Genomic DNA, 22,373 nt, shown 5'->3' on the forward strand with positions numbered 1-22,373 from the left:
CATTTTGGAGGCAAACCTACATAATTCTTTAAAGAGACACCTCAAAAATTAACAATCAGTAGACACACAATACACCTTTTGCCGAAAAGAAAATTAGACGTAGAACGGTCTGCTTAAAATAAATACCTCGTCTTTTTGACGTTATTTTTTCCTTACACAATAAACTTAACATTTAAGTAGGGCACAAATGTCCGAACACTTCTGAGGTCATAGTATGTGTGTTTATATCAGTCCTTTAGGTACCAGAAGTAATGTTTAAAACAATCCATACAAAATGCAGAGCATTATATGTTTGATCATATACTCATGGTTTATTCGCCAGTAATAAAAATAGCTTAAATGCATCAACATTGCACACGTATTTAGCACAGACAGAGCCAAGAGAGCCTATACCAAATATGTACATCTCAGTATACACCATACACGTATACAGTGTAAGACTTACACAAGCATTAGATATTATACATAGTACCTATGTTAGGATTAATCACATGTGCAAAACATGCTTGATTAATATACATTTTAAAATGCATGGTTTTTATTTCCTCTATACTTACACACACACACACACACACACACACACACACACACACACACACACACACACACACACACACACACACACACACAAATGCACTCTGATACACATCATATGCACATATGCATAAAGCCAAAAATACCATTACAAACTCACAACAAAGTTGTACAACATAAAACCAGAAAGTGCAGCATGCACACACTGACCTAAACAGTATCTGTACATAATCTCTTTTTCTCTCCATTTTAAGTATTTCAACCACCTCTAAGGCGTTATCAGTGGTGTTTGTGGACACAATCAATGACTGATTAGTTCACTAATGATGCTGAATTTCAGTAATGAATGGGCTACTGTTAAGGGATTAACTCACTGAATGAAACTAAGTCATATCTACATGAACTTTACAAGGGCGTGCCAATCACTGTCGTGATTGGTTCACCCTAAAAATGAAATACATAATCCACAGGGCCGGTTTAACTCAATACCAAATCAGTCACTGAAGGAATCGAATGTCAAGGCCTTTGCAAGTTACTGAATGAAATTTGTCTAGCAAATGTAAAACACCATCGTTCTGGGTCTAAATATCCATGCCCCAAAAACTAGTTTTATTTTGAGAGGGGACAGAGCTAGTGGACCCTATTTGTGACACAGAAAAGTACTGGCTGCATACTTTGATCTCATAACTGTAATGAACCCTTTCCTCTCATGCTAAGCACTGAAGGCACTTGTCCGTCACTTCTGCAGGAGGTGCTCCATTCTCGGGTTGATGAATGAGAAGCCAGCAAAGGCGCTCTGGTCCATTGAATCAATCAAACCTTTCTCACAGTGAGAGAGACGAGGCTTCTCACTTAAAAACTCTCTGTCAAAGTTACTACAGTCATTTGGAGCTTTCTGCAATTAGAGGAGAACAGAAGTCAATCACAGGACAAGGAAAGAAACACACTGTGCATTAGACTCTGCCTTTGTACATTTGTGGCCACTGGAATAACAGAGCTGGTAGAGCGCACTATGAGTAAGTATGGAAGATGTAGCAAACTTGAAGAAAAAAAAAAAAAAAAAAGAGTAACATCGTACCACTTTTGGTTTGAAAGGGGGTTCAGTTTCTCTCCTCTCCAAAGCAGACCAGTTCACAGTCTTGAAGAATGGCTGAGCTCGGATGTTACCCACAACACCTAAACGGCGAGATGGATCTCGCTCAAATAACTGTAGACATACATGACGACAAAAGACAAAGAAAAAATCTGAAGACGTGGGTAATGATAACATAAATAACAACACACAGAAAGGTCTCAATGTGTCAGTTTTTTCTCAAATTACTTAATATACAGTAACAAGCTGGTTTACTTGAACCCTGCTATATAACATTGACAGAATCATGTTATAAACATGTTACAGCAGATTTCACATGCTTTATTGTTAACTGTCATAATAGATGTCAATGTTGGCATAATGGTTTTCACTTATTAGCACAATAATTAGAACTGTACACAAGCAGTCATGAATCAAACATTATGCCATCTGCCATGACAATTACCATTAATGTTAACATGACACTATTATATTACAGTATAAAATATGTTTTGAAAACCCAAGAACAGATATAACAATTGCCATGACAGGTTTATGGCATGGTTATGTCGTTGTTATCTAGTAGGGATCAAGCAAAGTGTTACTTACAAGCTTGACAGTGAAATTATGTGTTATGTATAATTTGTTCTGTCTCTACATATACACAAGTGTGCGCAGACCCTCTCTAGCATGTCTCTCGTATCCACGGTGATCCAGCGGGGATAGTGAGGTGTGTCCATGCGAATTGACTCAAACAGCTCATCTTCGTCATCACCATGAAACGGAGACTGACCAATCAGCATCTCATAAACAAGCACACCAAAGGACCACCAGTCCACTGAGAACGAATACTGCTGACCCAGTAAGATCTGTAACACACACACACATGCGCACACATCAAGACTTACATGATCTGAAAGAGGCCACTGAGCCAAAGTAATGCAGTCACCGGAGTGTCAGTATTTCTACTTTGAAGTAAATGTTTTTTCAGCATATGAAGGCACTAGGAATGCACAAATATGCTGTATTTATCATGTAAATATCTGCTCATGCTAATCCAAACATATTTATAACATTGGAGATAAATCTATCTGAAATAGCTTTACAGATAAATGTAATGTTTATCTGTGTCGCCTAAACATTTTGCTCTTCTGAAGTACAACAAATATATAATCAAATATCAGTTCACTGTCGGTCAAATCTAAACACCTGTATGAAAACATTTTTAAGCAATTATCAGCAATAAGCCAACAGTGAAAATATTCCAATAACATTGTGTTATTTGATACCTCGGGGGCAATATAGTCAGGCGTTCCACAGAAGGTTGTGGCCAGATTGTCTCCAAACACATTCTCTTTACACATGCCAAAATCAGCTATCTTTATATGACCATCTTTATCCAACATCACATTATCCAACTTCAGATCCCTAGAGAGAGAGAGAGAGAGAGAGAGAGAGAGAGAGAGAGAGAGAGAGAGAGAGAGAGAGAGAGAGAGAGAGATTCAGGTTGTGGACTAATAGAGTGAAACTATAGTATGTTACTACTAAGAGTAGGTAGTATCATTGTTGTGACAATTTATCGCAATACGTTTTTCTGAGTTTATCATAGGTATCATCGGTACTTCACATTTCACTTGTATCATTTAAAACACAGATTTACAATAATTGCAGTTAGCCTGAAACTAAAAACAACAACCAGTGTATAGTTACTGCATAAGCTGCAGAATAGATGTGTCAGGCTAATGTGCTGTTATTCTATTAATTTATTTTGACAAATTGTTTGGATTTTTGCTGTTCCTTTTTAGCCCCTTAAATTTTCAAGAGCCCCCTTCAGGTCCAGGCTTCTTAAAAATCTAGTCAGTTTTCATTGTTTCACATACCATTACTGGATAATAGGCCACTTCCAAAAAAAGTTGGGACGCTGTAAAAATTGTAAATAAAAACAAAATACAATGATGTGCAAATCATTTAAATTCTATATTTCATTGAAAATGCTTCAAGGACAACATATCAAATGTTGAAACTGAGAAATATAGTTTTTTGAAAAATATATGCCTTTTGTAACTTTGATGCCAGCAACATGTTCCAACAAAGTTGGGGCGGGGGCACCAAAAGACCTAAAGTTGTGTAATGCTTAAAAAACACCTGATGGTTAAATGGGTATAAAATTGAGTATAAAATGAACATCTCAGAGAGGCTGAGTCTTTCAGAAGTAAAGATGATGAGGGGTTCACCACTGCACGATCAAATAGTTTAAGAATAATATTTCTCAACATAAAACAGCAAAGAACATTTGTCTTTCATCATCTATGGCACATAATAAGATTCAGAGAGTCAAGAGAAATCTTTGTATGCAAGGAACAATGCCAAAAACAATATTTACTGGCCATAATCTTTGGGCCCTCAGATGGCGCGGCATTAAAATGGGCACGATTCTGTAAGTGGAAATCACTGCATGCACTTAAAAAAACTTCCGAAAAATACGGTCTGTGAAAACAATCTGGGCTGCCCCCACAAATGCAAGTTAAAACTCTAAAACACAAAGAAGAAACCATATATAAATAGGATCCAGAAATGCAACATATACTGCCATTCAGACTACATCTTTTTCAGAGAAGGCCTTGCTTATTTCAATAAGACAATTTAAAATCACATTCTGCATGTATTACACCAACAGTGCTCCATATGAAAAGGGTCTGGGTGCTAAACTGACCTGCCTGCAGTCCAGACCTGTCACCACTGAAAACATTTGGAGGGTTATGAAATGAAAAATATGACAAATCAGCCCCCGAACTGTTGAGCTACCAAAATCCTACATTAAGCAAAAATGGGAAAACATTTCACTTTCAAAACTAAGGCAATTATTGGTCTCCTCAGTTCCCAAACAGTGATTTTAAAAGAAGTGATGAAACACAGTGGTAAGCATGCCCCTGTCCCAACTTTCTTGGAACATATTGTTGACATCAAATTCAAAATGGGAGTATATTTATTAAAAAAAATATTCTCAGTTTCAACATTTGATCTGTTGTATTTGTGACATTTTCAATTAAGTATTGGGTTTAAATGATTTGCACATCATTAATTTTTGTTATTTAAATTTTGCACAGCATACCAACTTTTGTAAATGGGGATGTATTTCTGCCATATTGCCCAAACTTGGGCATTACTACAGTATGTGTGCGTTATGTCTATCTAATCACCTGTAGATAATGCCTTTCCCATGGAGGAACTGTAGTCCACACACAATTTCTGCTCCATAGAATCTGGAAGGGAATAACAGTAGAGAAAAGTGTAAACCTGGCTGACCTGACCAGCTCATATTTAAGATAAAAACAGAATATTTCAGATAAAACCATCATGATGTGTATACTGTATCAATGCTGTCAAAACAAAACCTTGCGTCACAATTTTTATTGTTTTTCAGTTTTTGACAATTTGAAAATGCCTGTTACCCTTTACATTATGTGTAAATTTCAGGATGAATTGCCAATAAAAAAAAAAGGCACAGAATTACTTGTCTGGTTCCATTATCTTACTTTAAAAGTAAGGTATGGTTTGTTTTTTTCCTTCTCCTGTAAAGTTACCAATTTGGAGATATAAGTTTTTGTTCCGACAGCAGCGATATTCATGTATTTATGGCTCACGTAGCTCTGTAGAGGTCAAAGCGTCCTTTTTCCTGTATATGGAACATCAAATCTCCTCCGTTCAGATACTCCATCACAAAGAACAAGTGTTCCTAAAACAGACAGTGCAGTAAACTAATGCGAAACATTAGTAATGGCTGATATATGTTCATGGCTGTCATGCAGTGATGCCTGTTATTGCAGTATGGCAGATGGAGGAATATGTATCTGATGATGGTTCATTATCTGGGAGTGCTTTAGTAAGCTCTGCGTTACCTTGGTCTGGAAGGTGGAGTAAAGGTGTGTAAGAAATGGGTTATCCCAAGCAAGCGCCAGCACACGCTTCTCTACCATTGTGCACTCTACATCATCATCCATCAACACAACATCTTTCTTCAAAGCTTTCACTGCAAACCACTCCCCACTACTTTTCATCTCAGCCAAAAACACCTGAGAGAGAGACACAAAAGCCAAATGAAGACAGATATAAACAAAAAACAAAGACACATATGTAAAAATCCAATTTACTGTATGTACCATATGTAGACGTCTGATCACATAACGTTTCTTCTAAGATCAACGGCATCAACAGGGAGTTTTTCCCTTTTTTACTGAAGTAACCAAAGTCTCCTAGGAAGGCTTTACACCTGATGTTGGAACATTGCTGTGAGGATTTGATTGCATTTGGCCACAAGAGCATTAGTGAGCTCAGGTACTGATGTTGGATGATTAGTTCCAGATCTCCAACTCCAGCCACTCTAACTCATCCCAAAGGTTTTGGATGGAGCTCCATCACTCAAGATACAACTCTTGGCATGGGCATGATGGACCTTTAGCTCATGTGTGGCTGCTCCAGAGTGCCCCATTCTTTTGGCAACGCTTTTCAGTCCCCACATAGTTTAATGTAATGCAAAATATTGGGCTCTCTTTAACCCCTTAATAGTTTTATTTCATACTTTGATAACCTAAGAATAAGTCCCTGTAGTTACGGAATGATAAACCTTAGTATGTAACAAGCCTGGGATTTTAAGGGATTGATGACAGAAAAACTAAAGAAAAAAAGCATTAATTCCAGCATGTCTATCTTGCTTCCAACCAAAACCAGTAAAAACACAAATCAAGTCATACTTGCAACCTCTGAAATCATAAGTAGAAACTTCTGAGGAGAACTTGAAGGCAACATTATTAGAATCATTTTAAACAGTTATCTGCAAGTTACATAGTTGACAGTTACTGTCAAATGTAAAAACATACGGCCTCTTCTTGAAACCCACTTACGCAGTTTTCACATAGATTCTGACATTCACCAATGTTTTCTTACTTGGGATTTGTTCTTAGGTAAGAACAGAATCTACACACATTTAGAGCACAAAGTTGCAAACAATTCTACAGTATTAGAGTCATGAATCTGATGTAGACTTATACTTAGAACATTTCTCAAGAACAAATTAAACAAAGAACTTAGGTAGTTATTGGTGAATCAGGCCCTATAACTGCAAACCTTTAAATAGTAATGTAGAACTAATAGGATACTTTTTCCTGTGCCCACTGCCTGTATTCTTTACAAGGATATCTGCTGCTAAGGACTAAGGACTGCTACTATTATCAGTGTGCACTGATAATACTACATACACAAATAGTCACTGCTGCTGAAGACTACCAAATGTTTGTCTTTCACCCAGTATACTATCTGCTGTTATTGTACAGTGTTTGGTATAGTTTATTATCTATGTTTATTGTATTTGTTGACTTTTGAGATCTTGCCTGCTGTTGATCTGCGTTAAGGTCAGGGCCTTCACACTGACCACACATTCTGCAACCAACAGTTTAATGTCTGCTGTTGTGTTTACAATGTCCAAAAAAAGCCTGATCAACAAAATGAAGAGAGAGAGGATATTTATGTTTGGAGAATCTAGAATATGACACCTTAATGAAACAATGGAAAAGTGCCTGTGGTCTACAGTGAGGGTGACTGTACCTTGCCAAAGCTGCCTTTGCCCAGGACCTTTTGGAAGGTGAAGTGTTCAGCAGTGATGCGTGTCTGGTGCATGATCCGAGATGGAGGACGAGGACTGGAGCCCTCCCAGAGAAGACCATACGGAGTCCCATCTGTGGAGAGGCATCATTATCATCTGTCCTCTATACATCACATTGCTATAACAATTAATGATGAATACACATCACACACAGACACATCAACACTGACCAGTGACTTCAGGTCCCGGGCTTTTGTTAAAGTCCTGGTAAACTCCAGTATCTTGTGTGCTTGGGTCTGACCGCTTTGTGGATTTCTGCGAGAGAGATTTTATGAACATGAAATGAAGTGACTGGGTGAGTTTAATATCCCTCTGTAAACAGTAAATCACAGTCATACTGACCTGGCTGACTTGAGTGAGCGCTTCTGCCAAAAGTTTCTGGTTGATCCCACACAGGTTGGCTACTTTAGTCTGGCACTTATGATGAACATTCATGCTACAATCTGAAAAAAATAACAGTTAGGGACACACAGGTTTAATAAACTCAAACACAATAAAAGCAATAGCGTATGTATTTTATACTTATATTTTATACAGTCATAAGCAAAAGTTGGAGCACCCCTGGTTTTGTTGATTTCATAAGTGAACTTAAGTACATATCCTCTACAGAGAACACACTTCTTCAAATTCTAATGCACAATTACCGTTTCTTTGCTATGTTGTTAACATATTGAAATATTAATTAAACATACAGTGGCCTGTGCAAAAGCTATAGCAAATTTTATATTGTAAATTTTAATTTTCTTCCAATGTGTTAGTAAACAGATGCAGTAAATGTGGAGAAAAATGCCATATTTAAGTTTCCCATAAAAGATGTGTAGCTTATTTTCACTTAGAAATTCAACAAAACATGTAATTTGACCATTTAATTTCTGTCATATAACTGTATATCACATAAGAATGCATCAATCAGTTACTTCAGTGATCAGTTCTAATTCTAATCTCTTCTTTATTCGTTTTTTGCCAATTTTCTTTTCCAAAAGTTCACACTGTATTGACTAAATGAGCACATTTCCAAGACTTTTTAATCAGCCAAAGTTGTAATATAAATAACAGAATTTACTCTGTAATGCACCAAAATTGTATTTTACTAAATTCAAAAAGGAAAAAACAATTGCCTATTCAAATAACATTACATAAAGTGCTACACCGAAAGTAAAAGTCACAGGCTAACGAGTCACACATTATTATTCTACAATATTTTGGTATAGCTGTATTCAAATACAGCATTCAAATAAAGTGTGTTTAGCTGACTCATGTCATAAAATCTGCTGACATGAAAATAATACATTGAAAATGATACATTTTTGTCTTTTATTGTTATTTTTCAGTTAAAATTGTACTGTTGTTTATTTATTTAATATATTATTTTTCTCTCATTGCATCTTATGCCATTTATTGCATTTCACATCAATGTTTTTTTCCTTTCCTCTATATTTCTCTTGTTCTTCATCATTATGCCAAATATTTTTTTACTTTGCAAATTTGTTTTAAAATGTGCCATATAAATAACACACTCATCATCATCATAATTATTGTTGTTGTTATTATTTTCATTCATTCAGTCATCTGCTAAGATGCTTATCCTCCTGGGTTGCAGGTGGTTCTGGAGCCTATCCCAGTGGTCACAGGGAAGAAAGCAAGAAAGACACTGGAAAGGCTGCCAGTTTATTGCAGGGCAGTCACACAGACATACACATTCACACACTCACACCTAGGGGCAATTTAGTATCTAACATGCTAATTAGTATTTCTCACCCACCCTCACACTTTAGTCCCTGTTTGACGAGACCCCACAGGAGACTCCCACAGTGGTCACAGAACGTAGGGCTCATGTAATTATAGGTCTTAAAGCGGTGCGGCATGTCGATTTTGAAGCGCTCCTTCTGAAACTGTACAAACACGCATGCACACCTGTCAGCACAATAAATGACAATAAAGATCTAGACACTGTACAGTCTGTGAATGTCATACACACCACTGTGTCACGACTGTTAGCCGCCGTGCCTGTGCATCTGCCGATGATTTTGTCGATGCACTTCTTATGTATGGCTGCATTACATTCTGTAAAGACCAAAAAAAAAAAAAAAAAACAGAAGTTCTAGAATTCAAAGAAGCCTAAAGAAAAGACTAAATGTGCACACAATAATACTCACGTCTGCACTTGTATCCCTGCTTGTTGAGCCCCCTGAAAAAAGTAAAATGCAATCAATTAAGAAGAGCGATGTTTGAATTTATTGTGAATTAATGTATATGTCTATTAAATGCATTATTGTGAAGATAAAGGTGTTAAAGGGTTCTTGGGAGTGATTCCATACAAGAAACAATTTTGGTTCCCGAAAGACATTTTAAATGTTATTAAATTTAAAAATGACTAAAATATAAAATACAGAGATCTGAAAAAAATCCACGTGTTTCTAACCATCCTACCACTGCGAGAAGACAACTCTTAAATAATGCTATGGGATATGAATGGACATGTAGCTGTCAAGAAAATACACAAAATAGACAAAAAAAAATGGACTGACCACTCCAGACCTCCAGAGTCCAGACCTCAACATCAGTGAATTTGTGTATTTAGTTGGATCATGAGAAGCAGATCAACGTCTAAGACTGAACTTTGGAGGTGTCGAACAATATCCCTGCAGATTTCTTACAGATGTCATTGAGGCTTCTGTGTAATTTATGTTAAATAAGTTTTGCGGGTTTTTCCTGACATTGAAAAATGAATAACATAATGGCTGTTTTGATGTTTGCTGTCCAGAAGCTGTTACTGAAAGAAGAAATTTGTATCAAAAAAAGAAGCTGCTGGTGTTCTCAGAACACTGCAGAGCCCAGACTTTTCAGGTTTCTGTTCTTTTCAGAGATAGAGTTTGCTGAAGTATAACTTTAAAGAACCATCCTTTAAATGGTTTTAGGAAACCAAAAGTTGTACAACACTGCTCCAAAGGGCCGCTCTATTTTAAAGAGCGTAGGCTGTGAGCTCACAGCTGAGTCTGAGAAATGAAATGGTGTTAAACAAATGGAACCAGTTCAAAAACATTGATGCTTCTGGCTGAATTCCACCTTCATATCTAACTTTAAGAAAACAGCTCTTATGAGCTCTTTGTGGTGTGATTACTCACACTGACACACAAAGACACACACAACTCACCAGACAAAGTCTCTGCAGACAGAGCAGAAGGTGGGCTGTCTAAAAAAGGTGGCAATGAACTCATGGTTTTTGATAAAGTGGATTTTGGCCTGTTTAATGGCCCCACGACGCCGATTCAGAGTTGGAGCTTCTTTCTCCATTACAGACTGACGAGACTCTGAGAGAGAGACAGAGAGAGAGAGAGAAAAAAAAAAAAAAGAGAACAGAAGCAGGAAACAGCAGTGCAGTTTTACAGTATGTAAACACTGTTACAACATAAAGGACATGCAAACAGAGCTTCAAGGAGAAATCTGGAACCAAACCTGTATTCTAGCTACTTTTTACTGTGTTTATGTTATGGCCAAAACACACCCACTACCAAGACATAAGGATTTAAACAATTCACTCAAGTTCTTCAGGCTTTTACACAGTACTGTATATTAATGAACTGCTTGAATAAAAGTCATTATTATTCTCTAACACTCACACCAGTGTTTCAGCAGGAGTGCAAGACAAAATCTTTGTTTTTTGCAGTGCTTGAACAGTTAACTGAAAATAATCTCTGTTAAAGAACTGATTCTACATTATGATATTCTTACACTATACACGGTTACATATCAGCAGATAGAAGAGTAGACATACAGCACTAATGAAGACTGAAACCTATGAAACTGAAGCCTATATTTTGCATGTTCTTGGTAGTTGTCTGGAGAGTGATTGAAAGAATTTGCTCTCCTGAACGCAAGTTGCAGTGTTTGATGATATATTAACAAAAATGAAAGAATCAGAAAGTAATTCATTCTCTTCATTCTCCTTGTTGTTCATTAGTTGCATACTGACACACTAGACTGATCTGAGCATGTTTATAAAGTACAGTACACAATTAGTTTGAATGTGGCATCTGTGAAGAAACACAATGCACTTAGAGCTTATCTGTGGTATCTCCAAACCACCATTTCAGAATCAGAAAGAAAACAATATATGCAATTTCTCTTGAAGTGTTGTGCAAAAGTAGCAACAAATGGTAAACATGCAGGTCTATGGAATGGACATACAGAAAAGCACAGTGCATAAGAGACTAGTGTTGGGGAGGCTGAAGGGGAGAGATGCTCAGACATGCTAACTGAAAGCATTCCAGTGAAACACCCTTTAAAGAGGCCTCCCCCACCAGCATATACACACTCTACTGAGAGCCAGTTCTAGCCAGAGGACACACATGTAAATCAAACTAAGAGAGCACACAAATATAAAAGAGAAAGAGAGGAAGAAGACAGAGAGCAAGAAAGAGAGAGAGGGGGGAGAAAGAGAGAGAGAGCAAGGGGATGAGAGAAACACGTGTAGAGAGAGAAAGACAGAAGGAAGAGGAGAAGAAGTAAAAGGAAGAGGGACAGACACACACACACAGAGAGAGAGAGAGAGAGAGAGAGAGAGAGAGAGAGAGAGAGAGAGAGAGAGAGAGAGAGAGAGAGAGAGAGAGAGAGAGAGAGAAGGAAGAAGTGAAGAAGTAAAAGAGAGAGAGAGAGATGGGTAGGGAGAGAAAGACAGAAGGAAGAAGAGAAGAAGTAAAAGAGAGAGAGAGAGAGACAGAGAGAGAGAGAACTCATTCATGTCCATGTCTTACCTGGGTCCATATCTTCCAGGAAATACTGTACTGACATCATCACTTTTCCTGAAGGTTGAAGATCAACCTGAATGTGGAGAGAACAGTTAGCAGACACACATACAAACACATACACACCCACACCCCCACTTACCCAGAATTCTGCACGACCGTTGGCCTTCTTGCATCGCTCTGCTAGTACAGACACGCCCACTGTCACTTCTGCTAATGGGTCCTCAGCAGTCCGCATGAGTAGCACCTGTAGGACACGCCCCTCATAAATATGTGCATCAAAGCTGGAGCGCCAAGCAGGGAACATGGTGGGCTTCTTCTGAATCAAAGTCTTCCCTCGATCTAGCAAGAAAGAATGAAGAAATTAAAGGTGTTCAAGCACTGACCAGGGATTGTATACAGACAATTGGCTACTTGTTTAATAATTCACAGTGCGACTACTCAAATACTATATTTTATGCTAAATATTATATTTTATACTATACTAATACGCTAGTATATTAATGACTCTCAAATGGTAGAGCAAGCATCACACTGAACACTCTCTATATCAGTTAACATGACCTTAACACTAAGTTGCTTTGGAAAACTCAGTTTGGGAAATTTAGTTTGATTGAGGCTGTTTTAACCACACTAGCAAAATAAGCCCCCAAAATAGCACAGCTAAGGCCAGTAATTTAAATGTGGAAGCTCTTCTCCGTTTCCCATGAAAAAGTAGCAAATAAGTGACCAAAGGTTTAAACACATTGTTGTTCAGATTTTTCAGCATTGTATAAAAATATGAAAGAACAACTAGCTCTCACCCATACATAGTTACTCACCTGTGCTGAGCGACTCCTTCATTTTGACTGCACAGAAAGGCGCCTCAGCCATCGGTGAAAGTGCACCAAGATCATAGGCATTAAATGCAATTCTCAGGAAGGGTGCCATGACAGCCACTTACACAGAGCCTGTGAGAGAGACACAACTTTAAGTTCACCATGTGATGGTCTGAGCCTTGCTCCAAACATTCATGACTCAATTATTCCCCAAATATATATGACTGGGAAGTCACCAAACATGTGTCATTTTAATGTGGGTGGTGTAGAGACATTTATGCCAAGCATTTATTATTATTATTATTATTCTACTACTACTACTACTACTACTACTACTACTACTACTACTACTACTACTACTACTACTACTACTAGGACAGCAAATTAAAAAAAGAAAGCAGAGATTTGTAAATCTATTTTGACCTGTATTTAAATAAAAACAATGCAAAGATATTTAATGTTTTATCTAATCAACTTCGTTGTTTTTTGTAAATCTATGCTCATTCTGAAATGTATAACTTCAACGCATTCCAAAAAAAATTTTGGGATAGTGGCAATTTAAGAAAAGGAATTTTGTGAAAAACAGATGTGCTTGTATGTAAAGGGAAATATCCAGGAAACACATTATTACACATTATAATCAAGGGTGAGTTGAGGCTCCACACTTTGCAATAAATGCTCCTAAATAAAAAATTGCAAAGATTTTAGGTATTTTTCCCTTATTAGAGTGTGATATCAAAAGACTCAGGGAATCCTAGGAAAAATCTCTGTGTGTAAAGGACAAAGCCAAAAAAACACAACTTTACCCCGGTGACCTTAAACCTCTCACTCGGCATAACATTAAAGACTAGCATGCTTCTGTTATTAAGATCACCATACATGCTCAGGTACACTCTTACAAACTGTTGTCGCTGCACCCACAGTAAAGACTGGATAATTCACAGCAGGAGCCATATGTCAACAATGTCATCGAAGAAAAGGATGATCCAGATTGATGCAAACGTATAGTTCAAAAGCCAGGGTCTGTCATGGCATGGCATTAGTGGGTGACATCAATGTCTATGAAAGCAGCATTAATGCTGAAAAATATCTACATATTTTGAGCAACATTTGCTGCCTTTTAGACACCATCTTTTTCATGGAAGCCCATGCTTATTTCAATATGACAATACCAAGGCATAGTCTGCATGTGTTACAACAGCTTGGCTCTGTAATCAAAGTGTACGGGTGATGGACTGGTCTGCCTATCTCTATTGAAAAATTGTGGTGTGTTATGAAGTGCAGACAAAAACACCAAAGTGCGAAAATACAAAAGGTCACATATGGATGCGCAACCAAAGAAGTGTATAACTGAAGAACCGCACAGCTTTACTATGAAATACAGTAATTAAATTTTTTCTTTTGGGGGGGGGGGGTGTTAGGGGGTTTTGGGGGTTACTTATTTGTTAAAAAACGCTAACACAAATCTAATTACGATTAACAATGATCTATTCCTAGTTACTTTTCCTTATTTCCTTAGTTAGAGCTAGTGCTGCCAACTGAATGAAAAATCATTGAAATTATTGGGCTGGTTGAGTTAACCTTACTTGCTGCAGAGGTATGGATCACTGAAAATAAGAAAAGTAACTATAATTCAGACATAAAGTGTGAACCTGCTATGTAACAATTTGAGGCAATAATTTTGCTTTATTTTTTATATAAAGTAAACTCATTTACATTTACAGGTGTTTCAAAACTGAATCAATTGGTGTCTTCAGTCCCTGAGTGTTGTGTCCCTAAGTGCTGTTAAAAAGAAAGGAGACAGTGTTAAATATGTTCCTGTCCCAAATTTTGCTGCAGGTGTCATATTTGGAATAGGCATATATTTACAAAAAAAAAGTTCATAAGGTAAAATATCAAATATTATGTTTTTGTTCTGTTTCTAGTTTAATACAGGTCCAGTTTAATTCAGGTAGGTTAGACATTCTGTTGGAGGCTACTGTGTAATTTTCTGCCAAGGAAATGTTTCCTGCTTGTTTCAAACACTGTGAAAAGGAAGTAAATGTATGTTTGTTTTGAGTGGAAATTAAATAAACAGTAGAGTCGTCTTGAAAGTGTTTTTTTTCTCCATTAACTGTTTTATTTAGCTAAAACACCGTCAATTTTGGGGATAATTGTGACTAGCATGTAGTACTAACTAGCATATGGCTTTAAGGATAAACGGGCAGTTGATGTTGAAGCTGACTTGTTTTGTCTTACTGCTTTGTGATGAACTTGTGTGCATATGCTTTCACTTGAACACACAATTTCACTCAAGGCTACATTCCTTTGAATATGACTTTTAGACTTTGCCCACACTAAACTGTATAGAGACAGAAGGGCTGGGTGTTGGGAAGGATATTGAGTGGCAATTTATGACCATGTGCATGGGTGCAAATATGCTAAATTTACCTCATTGGAATTTTCAGCACACAGTTTTGAAGACAGATGTAACACCCACACAATTGCTCATATTCCAAATTCCTCTAGTGGCTCACCCAGTAACATGTCGAGACACACTAAACATCAACCCAGAACTTGAAACAAGTCCCATCATTACAACCCTTCATACCTCTGTGTGTTCTCGTATCCGCTTCAGAAAGAGGGAATGAGATTGGAAGTGTAGGTCAATAACAAAAGCTTGCTGTACAGAGCGAGATTGATTGATGACAATCCCTGAGGCTCTTCAAAAAAAAAAAAAAAAAACAACAACAAAACAGCACTAATACACAGACACGCATTATTACGCTCTCTATTTTTGGATATGTGACTCATTTACTGCAGCACAAAAGGAATCGCATGCTAGAGAATGAGCATGTGCACATATGAGTGTGAGGAAGAAAGAAAGGTGCTGTGTAAGCAGGTGTGGACAACAGGTTGCATATGTTTCTATGGATTTGCTCAAACAGTCTGAGATGACAATGGGACAAATTGCACTGGTGCACATTATAGGAGACAGAATGTGCAGAAATGCACACTACTGTAGCAATTGTGTGTGCTGCTGAACTTGAATGTGTTTAACTGTGTAAATCCAAATGCCATGTTATGTGAGAGCCATGTTTTCACATTTGTTCCAAAACTTTTTGATGAAATAAATACACAACATGCTAAAACTAATGAAAGTGCATTAGTTTACAACAGGAGCCTTGTTTATTAAAACATAATTAGATTTCATACTAAATACGTTCTTAAGTTCTCAGCATTTGCATGCACATATTTCTAAAAAGGAGTGCACACATTAACATATGCATGCAACATGCAATTATGTCATGGAGTTGCTTCAACACAACACAAATATTTGCTTCAACACAAATATAGCCATTTTATTTACTATCCAACATGAGCAGTGAACCTACATGTCTTCTGGGTTTTTATACGTAATACTGATCAAGTGGTAAATCGGGGGGGGGGGTTCTTTAAGGTCTATTTTGCTTTATAATGCCTTACATGTACCTCTCTGCTATGAATATAGCAATAACATAGAACAAGCCAATTTAGGCCAAAAGCTCATCTCAAAACTGCTGTAAAACAGTGTCTCTGACATCAAGCAGCACATTCTTTTGTAGGCATTAAGTGCTTTGAACGTCTGGATCCCATAATGACCAACATGACCAACATTGTGAACTGACTGCAAGTTTCTTTTGAATCAGGCATTTCACATGAAACCATCATGAATAGTGCCATTAAATTATACATAAATAGCCATTTAATCATACATAAATCTGGAAAAACATCTCTTTAATTCCTCATTAAATGTCAATTTTCTTGTATAATCATTTTAAGATTAAATTTATGAGTACAAATGTTTTATAAATGAAACCCCAGGACACTCAACACCTGTCTGGACAAAGCCCAGTTAATGTCAACAAAGCACTTCTTCTTAAAGCTGGTCCTGAAGAGAGTGGGCACTTCACTGCTGAAATCACTACAATAAGGTCAATTGTGGTAATTCAGCATGTTGAACTAATTGTAGTTTTTGTATGCACTGAGAATGAATTGAAGTTGGTGGCCCTGATGCTGTGATGAGGTGGGACAGTATAAATCTTTCAGCCACAGCAACAAGATGCCAATCTCCACAGTAACCTGTCACTGCCGTGATTATACATACTATACTAAAAGACAATGTTAATTACACACCAATTAACTGCAGCCTGAAGAGATGAATCCAAGGAGCAACTGGCCACTGTATCTTTTAGGGCACATCACACTTTCCATTATAGGTCAACAAGCCCCACTTTTCTGACCTGACTCTGTCCTTGCCTGCACTCTATCCTACACCGCACACATGCATGTGCGTGTGCACACATACTTATCGATGTAAATTCTTTATGTAGGTCCACACATTTAAATCAATGAAACAGGCTTTGGGTTCCAAATATTTTTGGCTCGGGCAGGGACTGAGCCTGGACTTAAACAGCATTTAGCTTTCAAAAGAGAATCTCCATGGCTTAATCCCTGTCTGGGAGACCGACCTCTGATGTCCAGAAGTGTGAACAGGACATTGACATTTGTTCACGTTGTGCAGATTTACCAAATTAACTACAAAGTCGTGAAATTCTCTGTAGTTAGAGATGCTGTAACAGTTAAAGGGGATTGCGTCTTTTTTAAAAAAAACTTGAATACTTGAGATGTAAAGAGACTCTCTCAGAGTGGTTTGATGTGAAATGGGCACATTGTAGAGGAACTGTAAAGAATCAATGCCAATTTAGCCATTTATTTATCACCCAACATGACTTACACATCAGAATTTTATACCTGATAATAAGAAAATAGAAAAAAAAGTTTTCCATGCTGTACATATATATTCATGGCAGAGAGGTACATGTTGTTAAATACTGTTAAAATCAAAACCTTCTCAAAACTGTTGTACATTGTTGCAGATTTTAGAACCTTTAACCCTTTCACACATCTGGCTCCTATTATAACCACTGTAAACAACTATGCCTTGATATGTTTCTCTAGAATTGAGCATTTCACATGAAACAACTCTGACTAACTTTGGTCACATCTGAATGGTTAAAGCATAAGATTAAAAAAATTGTGGTATTTCTTGTGCTTAGGTCAACATCTAATACCAACAGTTATACATATAACTGTTATATATACATATAAAAGTATGTGAGCCACAGACGATAATACACTAACACAAATGTTCTACTCATGCAGATGAAGACTCCAGGAGCCTCGTGAACTGTGGCACTTGCTTGGAACTCAAAATCACAGAACATCCCAGGTGTTTTTGTTTTCTGTTGTTGTTTCAGGTCTTTTCTTAATTACACCCATTAGGTCCAAAATTATCTAGAGACACAAGCCAAATGCCAGGTTGGGCAGACTCTTCATACTTTTGCCCTCAGTGGACTGAACACAGCCCACAGCAAAGGTCAAAATGTAGAACTCTGAACTAATATGACTGACCTTGGAAGACAAACTGAAAAAACTGAAGAAGTGAAAGAAAGTCTGTTGATGGTGGAAATGGACACATGAAAATAAGTGTGCTTTATTAATATTAACATAAACTTAACATAAACTTTTCACCTAGAGGCACACTGCAAAGAAGATCAGCCATGTGTCATATGTCCAGTAGCAGGCTCTTTAGGAACAAGCTGAGCCTGCAGAAATCCAGTATGTGTACCAAATTCATTTTAGAAACTAAAAAATAAAATTTTTAAAAATCTTTGAAACATCACTGAAGACTTCTTTGATGACACATCTGGTGAGGAGGACACAAGTTGTATTGCACAGAGCCCCTGGAGTGTCTAATCACTGAGCAGTTTTGATTTTGACAGTAATGTGGGATGCTGGAGAAGAACTTCATGGCAGAGGGACTGGATTCTGCTCTCAACCCAAAGCTGCTTCTCAGCTGGGAATGAACCCAGCCACGTTACAGGTGCCAGAAGTGTGTTTGCAGGCATGGCACAAAGAACTGTAGCGAAGACTGCTAAGCAGCTAAGTGGCAGTGCCAGAACTCTGAACTACAGAGGGTGTGAAAACATGCTGACAGTGGGATTTGGATGATCGCATGCACCACTTTAATGGATTCACACCAATGAACAGCACTCCAAGCTTCCTAAGCAAACACCTGTGTTTCAGGCAGCTGGCACTGAGCCAGTCAAACTTGACAGAGGCTATAAGCCAGAGCAGCTGATCGCGTAAAAAAGTAGCTGGACAAAATAAAACAAAAAACTAACAAAAAAAAAAAGTTTGCTTGATTTTACTCTTACCCCAGTCCATCAACCAAAACATGTTAGTCTAGTCTAACAGAGCTAACAAATACTGGAAGTCAATAGTCACTAAAACCTATTCTGTGAAAACCTGGCCATACCTTCTCTCAATCCACTCAAACAGTACCTACGTCTTAATAAAGGTCACACAGACAATGTGTTTTCGAATACAGTCTGACTTGTGTCATATCATACTATGACTTATAAACTATAAAAACCAGCTAAAAAATGAGTAATCATTCTGACTACTACGAATCACTTCTTTTTGTAGCTCAATTTGGCCTCATTCAGCACAAGAGGACCAAAGACAGGGCTAGGGGATTTCACAACACAACTTAAGGTAACACAGGTAGAGAAGCTAAGTGGGCATAGGCAGAAACTCAGCACGATGCCAGATTACAAATTTGACTTTTTCTGCACAAATGAGCTTCAACCATAAATGTTTGAAACTGAAAATACACTTGAAGAAAAGTGTCAGTTTGATGCTGGTTTCACCAGTGACCCCTTGGACCCACTTGCAGGTTCTTGTATGACAGGAACCTGGTGATGCAGTTGCTGCAAGTGCCAGGTGATGCTGACCAGAGTAGAATGTCTCTGCTCCTCATTTTCATAGGTTTAGCTTTCTTCCATATACAACTTCTTAATCTTTTACAGTAAGCAAGTCTTGAATATTATTGTGCTAAGACTATATTTTTGCATTGACATTTTATAACACACCCTTATGCACTAGCCTCCCAGAGTTTGAAGGTTTTAATATGCAGATCATAATGTAGTTCCAATTTTAGCTCAAATGTGTAAATAAGGTCTATCCATACCATTTCTCTAGTGTTTTTTCAAACATGTTCACACAGCTTATCAATGTAATTTACAGCAATTATACAAAGATTTCTAACACAACTGGCCTAGCAGCTCCAGTTCTAAACTAAAAAAGTGACATTTGGACAAGAAACATTTCTTGACTGATCCACTGTATTTGGGGTATCTCATAAATTAGATTTTTCACGAAATGATTCCTTTAAGTTGATCTTGCCACAGTTTCAGGCGATGCACACCATCCCTGAGTGGTGGCACAGAGAGGTTCCTTGGCATTGGTCTCCAGAATAGCAGGCTGGAACAAAGATCACAAAGTGAAACTACTACATGAGAAGTTTCCTTTAACCCCCAGACCTACAACAATACCATAGGACGTATGGGGAAAGCATAAAAGAGGCCAACACAAGAGCCAAATGGGGGCAGGCTCTCCAGTCTGAAATATCCAGATGTTATCTTGGTTGCTAGTTCTCCAGCTACTCTCCATATTAAAGAGAAGGCTCCATTAGTAAGCCCTCCTCACACAGTCTCTGAAGGAAGGAACAGGAAAATCAAAAGTCTGAGGGTCCTGGTCAAAAATCATCTCATGACTTCGCAAATATAAGTAGAAGTGGTAGCAACCATTAGATTGAAGGGGCAGCAGTTAGTTCTGTCCGGAGGTGTCAACCCAGCCTGGCGGGATCTGTTTCTTCAATACTCACCTAGTGCTAGTGCATCCAGATGGATCCTGATCGCACTACAGGTGAGCCTTTTCAGCAAGGGTGCTAGTCTAGGCAAACCAGTGCTAGCAGTCCAAGCTAACAGCTATGAGCAGGACTGCTGGTCTGGGGAAGTCATTGATCAGTAGTAGTCCCATGAAGAGGAGCACTAGCAAGAGAAGCTAGCAAAGTCCACATAAATCTGAGCATGTAAGTAGGACAGAAGAGGATGGTGACTTGTTGTGCCTTACAAGAGCAATTTAAGCTACCGAGCTGTCATGGCAAGAGGAGAAAAGAGAACATCTTCCCTGTGAGCAATGGTATTTGTATGGTTAGATCACACCACACAGAGAATGAGCATCCACTGTGCTTTACATTACCTCTAGTGACCAACAGCAAAATGACAACATGAAAAAGATCTGATTTTCTTAGAGAAATGTGCCACAAACAAAGAAAAATCACATCCAAACACGACTGACATGACCAAAACCCGTTTAAAGTTCTCAGCATCTGATTAAAAAACGTAGTCTTGCTCTAATATACAAAAAAATAAATGCTTTTCAGGAAATTCCTCGTTTTGGGTAGTAGTTTCTAGACTGCTCCTGCTTACAGCTATCGGGGAAGAGCTGATCAGAAAAACAGATTTGGATTTTATTCAGTCAGTTATTTGTGCGCCCCAGATATACTCTGAGCCTGCTTTAACGGCCAAAAGCTTAAGGCTATTCTTTGATGCTCTGTATGGTTTAGCCCCCAAAAGGAAAGTCATATCTTTTTCTCTTGCTCTGTACAAGGCAGCTTGGCTCTGAAGTCCTTTTCTCCTATCAAATCCTCGAGGAGCATTTCTCCATTCGGACACAGAAAGACCTCAGCGCTCCTAAATCGCAACGTTATCAAAACATTCAGAACTTACACCAACTCGAAACCAGTCGAGATGTTTCACTGAAGACTCACCTCTCTTAAAGGGGGAAAGTAGCGGCGTTTCTGTTGCTTCTTTCCGCCCAGTTTCTCCTTCTGTGGCTCAGCCGTTTGAGGAAGTGCAGATCGCTCGAGGACTTCTCGGCGAAGTAGGGCGGAGTGACGTCACGCCGCCCAGGTGCTCTTTTTTCTCTCTCCGTTCCTTTTTTACACACACTCTCTCTCTCTTTCCACACGCGCGCGCTCTCGGGCTGAAGGTCCAGTCTGATACAAGCGGATCTACAGGTGCCTCGGTGCGCTCCGCAGTCTGTTTCAGATATGAGGTCGTGTGTGTGTGTGTGTGTGTGTGTGTGTGTCTGCTCGCGCGCGCGTGACCTCTTCAAAGAGCGCGCGAAGGGCACCAGCTGATGCACTTTCATTGACGTTGTGTCATTATTATTCTGATAGTCGGGCTCGAACTCGAATCGACACGCTGCCGCGGGGGGTCGTGATTTGAAGTTGAGTCTATTTAGTACAACAGGGGCAACAACATGGAAGTAGATCTGAGTGCAGTTTGTGTAGAGAGACTGATCCATCGAGGGGATTTTCTTTCTCTCTCTCTCTCTCTCGCTCTCTCCATATATATATATATATATATATATATATATATATATATATATATATATATATATAAGCTTGGACCCCCTCTTGCCTTCAAAACTGCCTTAATTCTTCGTGGCAGACTTTCAACAAGGTGTTGGAAACATTCCTCAGAGATTTTGGTTGGTTATTTGAGTTACTGTTGCCTTTCTATCATCTCCAAACAGTCTGCCCATTCTCCTCTGCCCTCTCACATCAACAAGGCATTTTCATCCACACAACTGCCGCTCACTGGATATTTTCT

At 38.3% G+C, this 22,373-nt stretch overlaps 1 protein-coding gene across 1 annotated transcript; it reads right to left on the reverse strand.

The window, feature by feature from the left end:
- Positions 1-287: 287 nt before the first annotated feature.
- On the reverse strand, positions 288-21,819 carry prkcda (protein kinase C, delta a). Its single transcript, XM_017719612.2, has 18 exons — positions 21,527-21,819; positions 12,832-12,960; positions 12,153-12,352; positions 12,020-12,086; positions 10,420-10,576; positions 9,422-9,453; positions 9,244-9,329; positions 9,028-9,157; positions 7,608-7,708; positions 7,436-7,520; positions 7,208-7,338; positions 5,506-5,679; positions 5,251-5,342; positions 4,807-4,869; positions 2,896-3,034; positions 2,287-2,475; positions 1,613-1,741; positions 288-1,429 (listed from the first exon to the last, which is right to left on the reverse strand). The coding sequence occupies exons 2-18, from the start codon at positions 12,938-12,940 to the stop codon at positions 1,271-1,273; spliced, it is 2,043 nt and encodes a 680-aa protein (XP_017575101.1). The 5' UTR covers positions 12,941-12,960; positions 21,527-21,819; the 3' UTR covers positions 288-1,270.
- Positions 21,820-22,373: the final 554 nt, after the last annotated feature.

This window comes from Pygocentrus nattereri, chromosome 26 (assembly GCF_015220715.1).
Source record: "Pygocentrus nattereri isolate fPygNat1 chromosome 26, fPygNat1.pri, whole genome shotgun sequence".
Taxonomy (NCBI): domain Eukaryota; kingdom Metazoa; phylum Chordata; class Actinopteri; order Characiformes; family Serrasalmidae; genus Pygocentrus; species Pygocentrus nattereri.